Source organism: Anabas testudineus, chromosome 7 (assembly GCF_900324465.2).
Source record: "Anabas testudineus chromosome 7, fAnaTes1.2, whole genome shotgun sequence".
Classification (NCBI taxonomy): Eukaryota; Metazoa; Chordata; class Actinopteri; order Anabantiformes; family Anabantidae; genus Anabas; species Anabas testudineus.
The window spans coordinates 11972104-11990503 of record NC_046616.1 but is presented as its reverse complement, the minus strand read 5'-3'; the positions used below and the strand labels follow the sequence as shown (position 1 = coordinate 11990503).

At 39.0% G+C, this 18400-nt stretch overlaps 1 protein-coding gene across 3 annotated transcripts in view; it reads left to right on the top strand.

Annotated features, from left to right (window-relative positions):
- cpne5a (copine Va) overlaps positions 1-18400 on the top strand; it is a 63135-nt gene that overhangs the window by 35881 nt on the left and 8854 nt on the right. For all 3 annotated transcript variants that reach the window (XM_026368132.1, XM_026368134.1, XM_026368133.1), the window contains 8 exons: positions 438-541; positions 691-795; positions 2943-2984; positions 3680-3755; positions 5807-5860; positions 6445-6506; positions 15983-16029; positions 16851-17032. In XM_026368132.1, coding sequence (XP_026223917.1) covers positions 438-541; positions 691-795; positions 2943-2984; positions 3680-3755; positions 5807-5860; positions 6445-6506; positions 15983-16029; positions 16851-17032 — 672 coding nt within the window. The remainder of the gene's footprint in view (positions 1-437; positions 542-690; positions 796-2942; positions 2985-3679; positions 3756-5806; positions 5861-6444; positions 6507-15982; positions 16030-16850; positions 17033-18400) is intronic.

Sequence of the window (18400 nt, the reverse complement as noted above, 5' to 3'; positions counted from 1 at the left end):
CCTTTCTAATGTATCATTAGCAACATTCACACCCCCCACATCCTTTTTGTACACAGCCCCCCTCCTCCGTGTGCAGTTTTTTTAGAAACCATGTCTTTGCATAGTCTCTAATGCTGTTACTATGATTATATTCAACACAAGGTATTTTCAATTTGATATCCCTTGTCCTATTCACTGTTGTTATACAGGAATTGCATAATGAAGAAACGGTAATGAATGAATGCATTTGCAGGTTTTGGAAACTGGAGCCCAGTGGCTGGTTTCATTCTGCTCTTATTAGCATTCAGTCAGCACTTTGCTTTTATTTGGTGCTTCAGTGCTTTTATATCTTGGCACACAGCATGTATAAACAAACAACAGGAGGCAAAGAAAGGCAGGAGCATGGATTTACAATGTCCTTTACTTTTTTTTGTCTTTCTCTGAATATTTTTCTGTAGGATTATGCCACCATGCAATTCTGTGCCAACAAACTGGATAAAAAGGACTTCTTTGGAAAGTCAGACCCCTTCATGGTGTTTTACAGAAGCAACGAGGATGGCACGTGAGTTTGTGTCTTGTTTCTGCTACATAGTGGCATATCAAAGCCAGGAAGAGTGGAGAGGAAAGACAATGGGAACCAAGGGTGAGAGAACTGAAATCATTTTTTTCTTTCTTGTATGTTTTACAATTCCTATCGATATGCATCTCCAGGTTCACTATTTGCCACAAGACGGAAGTAGTGAAGAACACACTGAACCCTGTGTGGCAACCCTTCTCCATCCCTGTTAGAGCGCTCTGCAACGGCGACTATGACAGGTAGGATGAGTGATGATGCACAATAAAGTCTTCTGCACACACACTGAGATGAAGTGCGATTTTTTCCAGTGGAAATCAAAACCATGCAGAGTTTCTATGTCTGGTGTATTTATTTCAAAATGGGTTTGGTGCGTCAAATTTAGACACCATTGATTTTCTACCGTTACTTTATCTGCTGCTGAAATAGAGAATCATTACCGGGCTATCTCTGACTATATGCTACCTTGCCTGGCTATTCATTGATTTGCCCACAACCAGCAAGAGCCTTTCAGTGCATATTCCCTTTTTGATTGGCTGCTTCAGTGGCATCTCCCATCTTATCTGAATCTCTTCAGAGCAAAGAGCCTCGAGGGACACCTGAGGAGCAGGAGGAATTTTGGCAGAAAAATAAATAATAAGACAGAGAAAGTGAGAGGAGAATGGCTATACTCGCTCTTCTATCGATGTTGACAGGTGGCTGGAACAGCAGTAGAGCCCTGCTGTGTTTGTGTGTGTGTCTATGAGGGTGAGTGCAAAACCACGAAAGTGTATAGAACCAGACAGCCTTGAGAGTATGCAGAAGTCATCAAAGAACACGTCAAACCTCGCTCTCTCCACCGCGCCGAGTGTCAACAAAGGTTCCTCACTTCAATTCCATCTCTGCTGACCTGCCTGGAGAAGCTAATTGGGTCAGAGAGTTGGAGTAGCAGCACCAAAGCACCTTATTTCCTATCAAGATTTTGATGGCAAGAGCACAGCAATCTAGTGTCTCCGGACTTTTTTGGTGAAATATCTACAGTTTGCTTTGCTGTATTTTTTACACCCTCCGTTTCCAAGATCTATTCTGTTGAGTCCCTGAATGTTGTTTTAATCCCTGCATCTCAGCTAATCAAATTTTAAATGGTTTATAATATAATGAGTCTGTGATAATTACAACTGGCCTGGTTTTACCCAAAGTATTTGCAGTGATTTTGAGGCTTTAAATGATTTTGAGAGGTCTCAGAATGTGCCTAATGTTCAACATGTTCCTGTGTACATGTGGACTTTTTGCCCACACCTGAGGGTGAATATATTTACCTCCTCTCCTCAGTCATGCCTCAGCCTCATATAAATCAATCATGTGTTGTAAACTAGCTTTAATAGCTGTCAGAAAAAGTAAAGTCTCTCCTATTTCAACTCAAACATGCAGTGAATGTAGAACCTGAGGTGAATTTGATTAAGCTTCTGTATTTTTACCAGTAGATTTGGTCATGTTGTGACCCTGATTAGATGAAACTAAATGACACTACAGAAAATCGATGATGATTGACACATCACTGGGGAATCATCTGCCACACTGCGCCTGCATGTTGAAACACATCAGTTTTGGTTGAGCCTGTCAGTCCAGGATACAAGGTGTATTTGATACTTCTTAAATATATTTTTATATGATGTTTAAATATTCATTAGCAAAATCAGCTGTAGAGCACAGATTTGCAGTACAGTTCATGTACAGTAGAATCTGTACATTAAGTGCAGGCAGAATAAGTTCAGGTCAGTATAACAGGGCAACCCTCCATCACCCTACCTTCTTCCCCTATTACGAATTGTTGACAGCAGCTGATCTTTCCATTAATTAGAGCAGAGAGAGCTCTTCCCTCATTCTCTCAGGATCGCTCCTTTGGTTTCTCACATTCCAACTTATTTTTGGGAAATTCCAAACTATGCTCCCTCCCAAGAGGTTCGTTTTCTGTTACTGGCATGTGCGAAGAAAATGCCTTTCCCTGTTCTGGCAGCGCTATCAGGCTGCGCTCTTTTCTGTGACAAACAACCTCACTGGTAAACATTTAATTGAAATTGTTGATGTCCTTTTAACGGCACACTCAACATTTTTATCCTTTTTTGTGCTTTCTTGGATTAAAAATCGACAGAAAACAGAAAAGTTCGGAGATTTTGTATTGTTGGAGCTCTTGGTTAAAAGTTAAACAGATTATGTAAATGATTTGTTATGTTTTGAGATCTGTTGTGATTTGGCGCTATACAAATAAAATGGAATTGAACAGATGTTGTGTGCAGCAATGTGGTTGTTACCCTAGATCTTCACAAAGATGACTGCATCTCATCATAACATGACATAAACGTACTCACATGAATAAAACTGTTTTTCCTCTCTGTAATATATTTTACAGGACGATCAAGGTGGAAATATATGACTGGGACAGAGATGGGAGGTAATGGAAATGCATGCACAGACAGTACATTCATGACTATGACATGTTTTGTCTTGTTCATGTTTCTCCTTCAGCTCTTTTGTGAATTATTTTTTATTTTTAAAGACACTTGTTTTTTCAAACTCTATCACCATATTCACATTTTTCTAACTTAAGAGCTGTTAGTGTGTCAATGAAAGTTTTAATTGGATAAGATAACATCTGTGCACTGGGGGTTGTTATGTAGTTAATCAATAGATGAAGATTTGAGGTGTGGTTTAGAGGCACTTTGATCTGTAAAGAACAAACATTTGGCTGTTCATGAGAAGCATCTGCTGACCTTCACCATATCTCACAAAAGAAGCATATGATTAATAATGATTGAATTACACAAAGTTGTAAGGTGTTACGAAATAATCTCAAATAGTTATAATATTGCTTTTAACTGTATTATTGTTGACTATTTAATACTGTGGCTACCCTTCCTAGACGCCAAGCTAAGATGACGCTAAAAGCAGAATGAAGAATGACCAATAAGATACAAAGAAGCACAGAGTAGCAGCTAAACGTTTTTATGTCAAAAGATATTTTTACAATATCATATAAAACAATAATATACTTTTGACTCTGAAGGTCAGATTACATTTCCTCACAGATTAACAACAATGTTGGAATAAACAGTACATGATGCAGATAATTTTGTTTTTCTCCTCCAGCCATGATTTCATTGGTGAATTCACCACCAGCTACAAAGAACTTTGCCGGGGTCAGAGCCAGTTAAACATCTACGAGGTGAGAGGAGATAAGACAGTTAATACTCTTATCACCTTGTCTGTCTTTCCTCAGGGCAGAAGACCTTTTTGTAAAAGAGTGATTGCCGTTTCGGTGTTGTACGTTTCTATTACCTCCTGGCTCCTGTAAGGTCATTCCAAAGCATCTCTTTAAACTACTATTAGAACTTCGGATTTCTTTGCAAACCTGACCATCTGTCTAATTCCGAAGGTGAAATACGGTTTCTTCAATCAAGATTTATGTGCAGCCACACTTAATGTGTTTTAAGTTAAGCACACAAATCATACTGTAGTCGGACAGAGCTGTGTGTAGAGTATTAATGAATGAACTGTGGATGCACCTTGAGAGCAAAAGTTATCCTACAAGGGCACAAAAACAAACCCAAGCTTAATTTCTGGGTGTCCATGTGAAAGAGCTACTTCGATTTAAGAGCAAATCAGTGTGCCCTTTGGTTCAGCAAGGTTTTGTTATCCAAAGATTAACGACAAGAAACTCTAAAGGTCTTGGTTGTTTGAGCAGCGTTGTGGCCATTTGAGATTAAAAGCGATCCTCTGTCTGTTCTTGCCCTACCTGGTATTAAGCATGGGACAGGTTAAGTGGTGCAGCAGACCAGATGAGGAAGGGTCCTTCTGTGGTGAGAATATAAATGGCAAAACAGAAACTATGTTTGAAACTATGCTGAGTTTTTTTTTTTTCTGGATGGTCCTTGGAGGGTCAGATAGGGTATTACTGTTAGGCGCTGGGAGGCTCCTATCGGTCCCTGCTCATTAAAACACTTGCCATGTTACATTAGACTCTGAATTAGTCATGCACTTGGCTTAAGGAAAAAATAGGCCGAGTGAAAAGAGTGAGTATGGGAAAAGGTGGTGGGTGTACGAGGATAGGTACAGTAAGTAGAGACAGCGAAAGATAGAGAGGAAGAAAGAATGAGTAACTGACATGCAGAGTCGCCCTTTCACACTGCTGACATGGTGGAAAAAGGTGCATATATTACCCTTCACCAGCCCTTTCTGTATTTTAATTAGAAAATGAAATATAGCAGTTTCTTAGTGTAGTCTCTGCCAGGTCACTGCCTTTCAAACAGTTTTTAAAGCTTTGGCCAAAAACTACAGGAAGCTGTCCAATGTTGACAAATAAGGCATTTGAATAGGTTACAGGATGCCGTGTTTGACTCTTCTGCAAATTCCTGTGTACTCACCCTGACATCCACGAGGCCTGCAAGCATTAGCTCTGTGAGTTGAGATGACAGGAGGCTAATACTAATAGAGGCTGGTGTAATTGGGGGAGATGTGTGCGTGACGTAATGTGAACCTGGTGTGACTGAGTGGCGGCCGTGGTGCTACCAGGCATCCTCTGTGTTTGGAGGAGTAGCTTTAGAAACCACAAAAGCATAATGGAGGAGCGGAACCTGCAGAGAGGAGGAGAAAGGAAGAGAGAGGAATGCCTTTTATGTCGTTGTACAGCGCAGTTCCCTCCAGGCTAATCCTTTATGTTTGTGCACAAAACCCATTGAATCAGTGGTAAGGATATTTGACCTTGATGGCTTACTTTTGCATCCATGTTTATTTGGCTGCAATTTCTAAATGTAACATTAATTTACACAGCTGTTATCGCTCATAGTCAGCTCGTCCTGCTTATCACCCCTAAATTTGTGTATTTTTATGTTTATATATCTCTATATTCAACTTTATTGTACCCTTGCATACTCCGCAGTCTACACGTGATTGTCATTTTGTTTATTACTAGTAAATGGTTTAGACAGAGATATGAGACATTTATCCCGCCATCCACGAGCTTGGTAATGTGCGTGTAAAAGGTGCAGCACAGTACTGGTTGTAAAAAACCCCCTGAATAATCTGTGTCTTGACCTGTGAGGCATGATCAATGTTATCTCATTCTCCCTTTTGGATTCAGTCCCTATGCTCCATTACCCTTACAGACATGGAGTAGGGTGGACAAAGATGTTTTTTTATTACTTGCCCACGGGTGGATAAGGAGAAGTGTGCTGCATGCTTACATTACCGTTCTTTTCTACTCTGCCTTCATACCAGGTGGTGAATGCCAAGAAGAAAATAAAGAAAAAGAGATACATCAACTCTGGGACGGTGAGGCTGAGTTCTAAGATAAGAGTGAAGCTCCTGGTGCTCGCAGACCCCCTGCCCCCCTTTGCTTTTGTATTCTTCAGGAAGTTTCCTTTAAGTACATTGCAAGAAAACAGTTCAGCTCTGTTAAGTTTTTCTTCCATTCCCAGTCTCTGCTTCTTATCCAGACAGTGAATTTAACTAGAGAGGAAAACATTCTTGTGACCGTGCACAGGATGAATAACCAAATCCATATTAATATATAAAGGGACTCTTGTCTGTGTTCTGTTAGTGTAAAATAGTGATGGAGGTTTAGAAAAACACAGCTTTGTTGCTGCCTGAGTATTTTGGCTGGTCTTCCTGCATGCGGTGACTCTGTAATTAAAATCTGTGGTTAGTTACCCGTTGCACTGATCATCAATCAGTGTGCAGTCACACTGATGTTCTCAGTGATTGTAACACTAACATACTGCTCAGGTGTCCAAATCATTCTGCATGGATAAGTCATTTTGTGGATGGTTAGTTTGGAGGTCAGGGCTAATGTGTAGATTAGTAGATTTAGCTTTTCCTAATTACCAAACATGATACCGTTTGCTTTATTTTCTCAGGTGTCCTTGTTGTCATTCACTGTGGAGTCAGAGCACACCTTCCTAGATTACATCAAAGGAGGGTGAGTCCAGTGTTCGTCTGCCAGTTATGTTGTCACTGTTTATATGACTACGTAATATATATTTGTTTTTACTTTTGTGCCAGGCTCTGTAGGTCTAAAGACAACACATTCATCAAGATATGACTCATTTTCAAGTCCTTATAAATTCATCTCTTTAGCATAATGTATGTGTGAAGTCTGTTAGTAAACAGCTGTTTTCACATTCATGTGCTGAAGGTTTATCTGTGAGTTTATTATGTGTACCTACAAGTTGATGTCTGACAACAACAACATGACAGTTACGTGTTACACGCATGTTTGTCTTATATACAATTGACTACTGTTATTGTTGCCATTTAGCATGAATGCAGCATTGAACTATTCCAGTGTGATGATGGGTGTTTTTATTTCACTGTGGCATTAAAGAGCATACAGCAAACATAACAACAGCAAAATACTAAAGTAACATTTCTACTAGCTAGAGAAACCCAACAGGAACTTGCAAGGACAACAAACGAAATGTGGTCTCTTTTGTGCTGTTGAAGAGGGTCAGATAAAAAATGCAACATATGAACACAGCTTGCTGCCCATTAGCAGCTATATGCAGTAACTAAAGCAGCTAACAGCCCTGCTGTCCCTGTTGGCAATAACTGTTTGTCTTTAAAGCTGTTTCAGGCACCCTGTTGTCACATATGCAAGTGATGCTCCTGCTCTGACACTGAAATCCGAATTCAACAAAATGCCGGCATTGTGGCATGTCTAGATAGTGTGGGGCATCACAGTCGAAGACAAGTCAAAACTACGTCAGGTTAAATTGGCCAGCGTTACCTGTCGCTGGCTGGACGCCATCCTCATTTCCTGTCTGCTTCTCAGCTATTTGCTATGAAAAATGGTCAAATTTAAGTATGTAATCACAGCATAAGGTCCTCTGTTGTTATATTTTGGCCGTTTTTGTAACCTAAACTCCACCAGCAGTATTTATTCTAACAAAAATAGTTTGCATATATTTGGAGCTCACTTTCCTGAACTCTTTCTGTAGTTTCACTGTACAAAGATGCAGATTTAGAAAAAAAAAAAAACGGTTAATAGTGTGAGCTGCTGAAATTTACTACAGCAACACACAGAACATTAGTGTTGTTGGCATTGTAGACATGTCACTGCTGTGACTAATACATGGAAATGAGGTAGAAAATCATTGCTGTGAAATTTAATACAGTGAATTTAAATGCATCACTTTGGCTTCTCTGACTCATCCTCCTTCTCATTTCCCCTGCTGCCCATTGCAGTACAAGAACCCCTGCACATTTTTCTTTCTGTTATGGAGTGCGGTTACTGAGTGGCCTGGAATTTTCCATTTAACTTAAACGTGGACCCAAAGGATCTATTCGTGTCCACAGCCACAACTACAGTGTGAATGAATATGAATGACCATGATGAAATATGCAGAGCTTCTGAGAGCTTAATTAAGGAAGGACAACCTGCCACATATGGAAATGTTTCTCAGTGGATCAGTGGCTGCCCTGGTTTTGGTTTTCAGCTGCTTTACTACTGATGGCTGAGTGTCCCAGATCTGTCCTGTTGGTCTCTCCTCAGCTCACACTAATGCACACACATACTGTAGTCACACACACACACACACACACACACACACACACACACACACACACACACACACACACACACACACACACACACACACACACACACTACTCTATAAGTAGCAATGTTTTCCTCTAAGAGGGGAACCTGACAAACAACAAGGTAACTACTTAATGCTAATGTACTTTTAATCCAAATATAAAGCATTTACATACATATTTTAGTTACTGGAGTTTTTTATTTTATGTTAGTGTATCTCATATTCACAAAAACACACTACTTTTGCCTTTTGTGAATAACTTTTCTTTTGACTTTTCTTTTGAGTAACCTAAATTTGAGCGTTGGGATTTGATACTGGGGCATGTACTCGTAGCATTCCCCGTGCTGTTTTTGTTTTTAAATTAGTGAAGGCATATTTCGGCTTGACTTTTAAGAACACTGAAAGTGAAATATAATGCATTATTGTTGAATATTACATGTCTAAAATCTATCTATCCCAAAATAAGAGTTTAAATTAAGAACAACAACAGGCCCAAACTATCTTCAAATATTTTATGGTCACATCACATAAATTTATAAATGTTTTTGAAACAGAAACAAAAACATCTACAGAAACGAAAGATTCATTAAAATAAACCAAAGATATATTTCCACATAATGAGTTGTCTATGAGTGAAAATCTTTAAATGCTAAAATGGTAAACAGGTTGATTCTGACACCACCATAAAGGTGAGTGCTGAGAACAACTTGCTTTATTCTAATATGCATTAAAAAAACAAATGCAGCACTCCACCAGGATTAATTGCTTTCTGGAGATGAACCTGCTTCAAGTGCTAAGAACTCTTAGTTGCAACTTGCTGGGTTTCCACTGAAGCAGAAATCTTACTTGACTACTACACTGCCGTTGCAGTGGTTTAACAGAAGGTGAGCCGTCTGCTCTGTAGTAAACTAGTAAACATCTCGTATTTATATATAGTTCCCCTGAGAAAGATTGCTCCCAGGGGAACATCTTGGACTGCCCTAAGTAGATAAACATATGCTGAAAGGAATTGGTTTACAAGATAGAAAATAAACAAAGGATTTTTTTTTGCTTTAGGTTTTAACATGAATGTGATTTGTGCACTTATTGTGATTATTAATATAGTAAATGTAAAGCTCTACACATGATGATTTCACCTGAATCTGCTGCTAAAGGGCAACCGTCTTATTTAATGTCTCTAATACCAGATTGGACCCGTGATAACGCCAACACTTTGAAGCTTAAACAGCTCTTTATCCATCATATTAAATAAGAAGTGGCAATCTTCAAATGAAACTCACACAGAAATCGAGAGAATACCCCATTAATTACTGTGACCCAGCACAAGGAGTGGAGCATTATGTTGAGTAATACAGACACTGAGAGATGTTAAAAGCCCATCAGTTCCTTTGTATGGTTTCAGTGCCCATGACTGGGAGAAGAGCTGATGACAAAGACTATTATCTTAGAAACACTCTGGGATCATGGCAATTTAAAAAAAATGAAATCCCTGAAAGAAAATCACTCCAGCATCTGTGTTTGGATATTTTCTCTTGAGGTCTTTTAAATCAGTATGAAAGACGTGCTGCAGCCTCTGCGTCTTCTGCTGTCATTGTCGACCAAATGTTTTTCTTTGAGAAGAGATCTCACAAAGGAAATCCTCATTTATTTAAATTCTCATAAGGAGATACAGAGCTAAGGATTGTCTGGAGGATACCATCAAAGATATGACAGTCACTGTGCAGGGGATGCAGAAAGGGTCAGTATCACTTCATCTCTCCTGGTCTCTGTTCTGTTAGTACTCTCTAATCTTTTCTTCAGATTGTCACTGTAGCTTTGTGCCACAGTTATTTTAAATATGCTATTCAGTGGCAAATGGACTGAAGTTCTTTAAAACCTTTCACCTCTTAATTTAAAGGCATCTTCATTTCTCCCAACTGGTTTGGAGAAGAAGGCTCATAAACGCTATGTAGTCATTAAGTCGTTGACACTTTGATAGTCATCTGTGGGTTGTTGTTCCCACCGACGTTCGTGTGTGTTGTTGGGTTTACATGAGTTAGAGGTTGAAAATACTGTGAAACTGCCTCAGGGGTGATGAAAGAACTGCATAAGTATCTGTTAAGTGGTGTCGTAGAGGGCTGTTCAAGCTTGACAGATATGGCCTCCGTTATACGGTCAAATCATTAGTCTTCTCTGTCTCTGTGGACGTTACTGCCTTCTGAGGAGTGATCACCGTCTATTGGATGTAGCTGTGAACATAAACTAACTTAGTTGGGTATTTGCAGCCACTGTGCTGTCAAACCTAATCTGAGAATATTACTGCTATAATTAATAAATATGCTACATGGAGGTTTAACATCTTAGTCATTGTACAGTCATTACATTAATGACCTGACCCACACAGAGAGTGCCTTTCTTTTTAAATGTGAAATACAGAAATTAACTCACTCATAATACGTTTTTTTCATTTCAGTGTTTCTGAAACACATTATCTGTATCCTTCATCTGTACTGAAAGGAGGTACTCCCCTAAAAGTTATTTGCAAAGCTGATTTATTTATTTCACATGTATACATATCATGCTAGCTGTTCTCTTTTGACCTCGCTGGTGCATTGCTTCATGGATTACTGCTATTTGTAGTTCAAATAGGGTTGTAAGTACAAATAGGGAACATAATTGACAACCGAAACCTGCTCCACAGGTTTACTAGGCTAGAAATGTCACAGGGATGGTATGTCTACATAGGAACTAGAAAACAGAAATGGACAGAATCGATGAACATATATAGTGATTTTTAATATGTAGTATTCCTAATATTGTTTATAGAAGCTGCATTTACTTTGCTACATCTATTTCATTGAGGTGGTTAATTACTAATGTTAGCACCTAAGCTCATTTAGCTTCTAGGCTTTTGGGCATCATGAAGCCAAAAACTGATACATGTTCAAATATCGTACTGATAAGGACGGCTAAGTCTGTGCCATTCATTCTCTGAGGGAGCTGTTTGACTGGCAGTCAGGGCTCATTTCCTGTTCGTTGCTCTGACAGAGTCAGACTAAAGCATTGCCACGATTCACGCTTCTTTTAAAATCTTTGCCAGGAACCAGGCAGGGCTAATTTATGGACCGTAGCACTGAAAATAAAGGCCAATATCATTAAAAAGGCGGCTTGTAGCAGACTGTGGAGGATTTCACTTGCTGCAGCTCATGACACCAGATGCTTTCCTGTTATCAGAAAATGTTGATAACTATTCTTATATGATCAATGTAATTTACCTAACTTACCTTACTGTATGTGTTACATTTTTTGAGTGCTGATTTTATAGGTGTTTACTGGTAACTGTAGACTTCACTTCATCACTATGAGCTGTTATCCAATCCATGCCTATCTTAGACCCCTCTGTGGTAGTTACAATATTTGTGATATCATTTTTCACTTTAAACTCTAAACTCATAAATAATCTAATTTCTCAAGCAACAGAAGAAAATAAGAGGTATTGCATTTAACAATTCTCAGCTTGCGGCAGATTGCATGACAGACTGATGAGGAAAATAAACAAGATTAGCACTGCTTGCAGTGGGGGGAAGAAACAATGAGTGTGCTGCTTATTCATGATGGCAAAGATTAACTGTGTCCATGGAAAATGAAACGCCACACTTGCAGTGGTTAACTGAAGAGAGTTCAGGAGACACCACTGCTGTTTCGGTCAATTATACTGTCGAACCTTTAGGCAATGTCGAATCCTTATCACTCTGTTCTCCACTGACCATTTATCAAGTTAGAGCAGGTTTATTTGTATAACCTTCAATAACTGTTACTGTCCTAAATGATTTCACGACACTCACATTATGAAGATAAAACACACAAAACAATCGGATCCCTCAAACAAAGAATAAGAAACATTATAAGAAACAAACAGTGGGACTGTAAACATGAGATGGTGCTGAGAATAGGTCAGTTAAGATGAAATATTTCCTATAATTATACAATACGCGCTGTTTCAACAAGCATGGAAAAGAAGATGTATCTTTTAGATATGTGAGCAGGCAATGATACGTGATCACTGTATTCATCTGTAACAGAATATCCTAATCCGCCTCTTTCCTTCAACAGATGTTTCTGGTCAAGCACAAGTTGCATATTTTTGAATGTGATACACATATAATTCTGCTTGTGTTTAAATACTATACATTCACATCACACATCAGTGTAAAACTGCAATTCATGGGATCTGGCACAGAACACAGTCAGTCTCATGGACCGCTTGATTTTGATTTGGCATCTGTACTAGCTGGGTGAAAGAGGTGACTTCTCTTCAACTCATGCAAATGTACAAAATCCAACTGGAAAAAAAGGCTGAACCTGAATGTCTGCCAACGCCGCCATTCAGTGAGATGATGAGAAATATGAGCAGAAGCCTGAGCAGCAGGCTGTATAAATCTGATCTGAGACCAAAATTTGATATTTTTAGATTTCAGCACCTTCCACATGTTTGCTTTACTGCCCCTTTTCTGAGAGGTGATAACTAACCTGATGCATTTTAGATGATTTTGTGAAGTGGAGGGTAAAAAAAAAAATATTTTCCAGATCTTCTGAGTGGTTTCACAATGAATTGGTTCCTCATTCATTTTCATTAATGTTCAATTGGGGCAGAGATGCAGTATATTGAAATAGAGGTTATTAAAGTCCAAAAACTACATTCTTCTCTGATCACGAGAGACTAATGAAAAATTTATATTCTTTTCAATACATACTGAAATGTTTCTTTGGAAATTAAATCTGCAGTGAGATAGACTATGTAATGGCCTGTGTGGAGCTTCTTTTGTGCTGATAGCTTATTAAGGTTTAATAGTTTCACCTCAAAATATCCCGTTGTACTGAGGCGGAGGGAAGGGATTCCATACTTTTATTATTTCATTTAGCATATCTTTGTTGTCAGACTGCAGAATTACATTTTTTAAGCCGTGATATCCACTGAATCTTTTGTCATTCCATTTTTGCATGCATAGTAGTTTGTTATTGTTTCACTTGGTAAAATACGGGAACATATTAGTGTTAAATTATTTCAGATACTGTGTGTCAGACAGCTAGTTTTGGTGTTGACATGAGGACACAAACTGTCCTGTTCATGTTTGTTGGAAGCAGCGGCAGAAGACTTCACTTTAAATTTATGTATGACATGGTTGTGTTCAGTTTTGTCCAGGGAGTCTCAACAACTAGAAAGTGTCATGACAGCTTTCTGCAACAGAAGTCTTACTGGTCTAAACCTCACTGACCTTTCTTTCCCTCTGTTTTCTATGTCCATAATTTCCACTGTGGATGAGAGGAGCAGCTCACCCACTTTTCAAAATGTCATGATTTCACCCTCACTTTCAAACTTTCAGGTTGGTTTTCTTTCTAAAACTCTAAACACTGTGACAGTATTTTACTGTCCACCATAATAAGATTGTCAGAAGATCTGCGATTATATTTTTATCTGTTTTGAAGCAGTTAAACTTAATGAGAAGTCCCAGGTTTTGCCTCTCAGGCTACAGGTCATTTAATATGTATTTTTATTCAGACCCTACAGTTAATTTTGTTCAAAAACAATGGTTGACTTGAACAAAGATAGAACATAAACAAAAATAAAGATCTTAAACTGTCAAGTCTCTAGGAAAGGAAACTAAAACAAGTCTATTTAGCCCATTGATAATACATTGGTGTACATACTGTAGCACCTACTATTCATAATTAAGAAAATCAATATTTAGTATATTATGTTGATTTCATTGTGCAATCTCTTCTTCTGAAACCAAACCTACACACTAGAAAAGCACTGTGGAACTCCACTCATTGATGTAGTCTGTGTTGGCTGATGTCCATCATACTGTAGGAAGACTGTAGGTGTACTTTTGGCAGATCCTTTGTCACACTGTTTTACATTACATACAGTTTCCCACACAACCCAGCTTGCTAAGACTACAGGGTTTTTCACATTAGAAAAACTCCTGCCATATGGTGTTTGTCTAACTGGGAGAGGAAAGTCAATATGACACAGAGGCATTTGTACCTATTTTAAACTATTGCAGAAATTCAAGGTGATACAACTGACAGAAGCTTTAGCTTAGAACAAACTTGAGAGAAGAGGAGAGGCTGAGAGACTTACTAAGGCCCTCGGGGAATCACTGGACTGTCTGTTCTGAATGATTTGTTCTAAATCAGACTGTAAGAGGCCATTTAAAGACTGGTGTCAGATTTATTAGCTCCTGGTCAAATGTAGGAAATGATGATGGTACATTAATTTGTCCACAGAGCAATATATCTCTCTACGAAGAGACTAAAAATGAATAAAGGCTGAAAAATTACCTGCTCTATTGATTGGCTGATTGTGGGAATAAAATAGATCTGTAGACCATCCCCCGGTTTTTGCAAGGACACTTAGAAAACATACAACACTACAGCATCAGTCAACATCAGTCCATATTGATTTTTATAGTGTTTTATTGCTTTATAGAATCATTTTTTTAGCTCAGCTGTTAAACAAATGCACACTGTGAATAACACATTGAAAAAAAAAAAAAAAACAAGTAGTGAAACCAAGGTCAGTGAACTCAACACAGCAATTGTGCATGTTGATGCAACTCTTTGTGGAGCATACAACAGACAGAACCAGCAAACACCGAGCCTTAGAAGCCCACATGTGTCACAGTCAGTTCATCTGTTTGTTCCACAGAAGGTGAAATCTCTCCCGTACGATCTCCCCTGGAAAAAACACTTCCACTTGTTTGCTTGGTGTACAGCCCTTTATAACAATTTTGAAGACTGGGACATCTTCTGGTGTGGCTGTTTCTGTTATCCCGCTCTGGGCCTTATTCACCATTGTGTTTCTAGGCAAACATTCAAAACTAACCATAGAAATCATCAAAGAATTTCATATTGAGACCACTGTAACAGTTCCCCTTCTTTAGCTTAGTGGTCTAGCTCAGTGCTGATTAATGAGCGGGGGTCAACATCTCCCCGGGAGAAAGCTGCCATTATCTTTGACACTTTGCTTGTGGGAATTTCTGAATGGATGTGAAGTCAGAAAAGGCAATCAGTGTTAATCACAATGAAAGCGCTCACACTTTGATCTAAGCTTCCCTTCCCCTTCTCTTGTGTTTGTCTCTCTGGGGAAACGGACAAACCCAGGAGAGACTAGCTAGGGCGTGTTTAATTTCTTTTCAAGGTTTTGGCTATCATTACAGGCTCATGAATAAAAAAATCAAGTCATTTTTACACATTTTGTAAGGCACCTTTTTCATACTGAAGCGGTGAACGTAATACTCGAAATTTCCTATTCATTATACAATAGCAACCAAGTAAACTGAAGACAATAACGCTGATTACAGTGATGATAAAGATTTGTGATGGCGAATGAAACGATTAATCAGGTGCGCAGTGTACATGATTGTGTAAATGTTCACGTTTTTTGAATAAACAGGGTAAACAAAACAACTAGTGAAGAATTGGAATAAATTTCCCTCAACTTTATAGCAGTTGACGAATCATTTATCCAGTTGCAATAACTCATTCTACAAAATTAATATTAGCAACTGTGTTTTGTGGGACATGTTTGTGGCTTTGACTTGAATGTTCTGTTTAAAGATCAAAATACTGCTTTGGATGCTTCTTTCTGTTTCATAATAAATTCAATAATGGGATCTTGTGTATAAACAACGGCAGCTGTAAAGGTAAAGAGGAGATCTATTAACACTAATGTTTTAGTTCTTCTTAGATGTGTGGTAGAGCAGAGAGCACAGTGAAACCTGGGAGAGTCTCATTAAAGTGGAGTGCTGACTTTCCTTTCCTTCCCTGTCTCTCTTTTGTTAACAGCATCCTTTCTCCCCTTCATGTGTTTCAGGACTCAGATTCACTTCACAGTGGCCATTGATTTCACTGCATCAAATGGTGAGTGCTTCGACTACCATCACCCTGCTCTGCTACCATTTGTCATCTGATGTATGACTATGGCATTTTCCGTGGGGGCTGGATTTTTCTTCCTGCTATTGATATTCCCTGTTTTTCTTAATTTTTTTATTGACATAGTAATTTACATGTTGACGTATATCTGCAGAAATGCACAAGAATATATGCATTTTAATAAATTGGAAGAACATCTAACATTAACATTTGTCTGTATGATTCCTGCGTTACCCTACTTTTCATGTTCTAAACTAAAACAGACAACATTCATCCCTACTGCCAGTTTTTAGATCATGTCAGAGTTGTAGCAAGTATAAGTCTCTCATTTATGAGACATCAAAGCTGTAAACATGACACAGAAACTCAGATTTACTTAACGTAACTTGGCATTATGTGAATTTGGAATAAATAGAGTGGATGCCATATACATTCAAACATGCCAGTCTGTTTTTTATAAAGGTCTCGTATTCTGTCTGCTTTTAACGAACTGAGCAGATGTTCTCGTGTGCAGTACTTTGACAGTTACTGATCTACGCCTGTGTCGTAAAAGGAGAATCCTGGAAATGCACGTGCATCTAGAAGTACACATTAGGTTCAAGTGTTTAACCTCAAAAACATAAACAAGAAAACATAAACATGCTCTTATCTTATCATTCTGCAGCTGAAATCAAATACAAGCAGACCCACCTCTGCTTCAGAACATCCAATTTAGTCTCGGTTCCCTCATGTTTTTCTCGCTGCAGCTGTCAGTTTTGTCTCACTCTGGTGGTTTGCATCACTGACTCTGACTTCTCTTGTCTTGGAAGGAAATCCGTCCCAGTCCACTTCACTTCACTACATGAACCCATACCAGATGAATGCCTATGCCATGGCTCTGAAAGCTGTGGGAGAGATCATCCAGGACTATGACAGTGATAAGATGTTCCCCGCCCTGGGATTTGGTGCTAAGCTACCCCCTGATGGGAGGGTCTCCCATGAGTTCCCTCTTGTAAGTAAATTATGAAGTGATTTCAGACACAGGCGTCCTAATAGTTTCCTACAGTTGATCTGACTCGTGAAAATGATTTTGGCCCTCCTCGTGAGGGTTATCTTTGAGTGCAAGTGCTTGTTTGTACACTTGTACTCCAGCATGTATGGATAAGCACGTTTTCATGTGCGGTATGGATGTGTGCATTTTGAGATGAGTGCTGCTACACCCCTAACATGCATAATTCAGAGCGAGTTCCCTTTACCTTTTATAGTGCAAATTAGGTTCTGTAAAGCTGAAAGATTCTTAAATCAATTTGGCTTCTCTCAGCCAGCTAATGTGCTCTGGCTGCTGCATAGTACAGCCTAATGAGCAGTCTGTCTACAAGGTAACATCTGCATCACTCCATGTTTCCATAAGAATTCGCAAATTAAGATTCACCTCACCATATAATTGAAGCCTCAGTCTTTCATGCTCATGTCTTGTAAGTCGGTTGAAAAGTAAAGCTACAGTTATGGGCACAATATTTATTATATATGTCTGGATAAGAATTTGCCTTGTAGCTAAGGAAGATAACCTTTGAAATGAAGTTTGACAAGCACATTGCTGGGAATAATTAATGTTTTCAAAATGCCATTCAGGCCTTAAAGAGTAACTCCACACTCCATCTTTTGTGGGGGAGGATCATTTGTGGTGCTTCACTTGAGAACACACTCAATTGAAGCACTGGTATTGGAAAAAGCATGTAGAGCATGAGTCTGTCGAGTCTCATCCAATAGGCTTCTTCAGTTTTCCTTCTTCAGCTGAGGAGTCCCTAGCAGAGTCCCCAGCATTTAATCTACTGTATGTGTAGCTTTAGGGTCTGTGACGTTACCCATGGGCTGTTGATCCAGATGAACTGCCCTCTTGTGTGAAGTGATTTGTTTTAAACCACTGGCCTTGTCAGGGAAGACATACGGTTTGAGAAGAGGGGTGAAGAAAGCCGTGTACGTCAAACTGGAACGACCATCACTAAACCGAAGAGGGAGTCTGTGGCACAGCTTATGTGGTCCAGACATCTCTCCCTGAGCAGTTTAACAAGCACATACACCTTGACTCATGTGACCCTAAGGACACACATGACAGCCAAGTGGGACACCATCCCACATGTGACCTTAACAATCCTCAAGCTGTCCACAACCTAATATCTACAGAGGTTAAATACTGGGGCTCCTCAGCAGATAATTTTCAGCTGCAGTTGGCAAAGAGAGATAAATTATAAACCCAACATACCCTACCTGCTCAGATACAGGTAGTGGCTCGCTAATATAATGGTAAAGCATTCAGTAGCTCCAGATATTTCCCTCAGCATTGTGTTGAAATGTGTTTGTTGCTACCAGTAATTGCAGT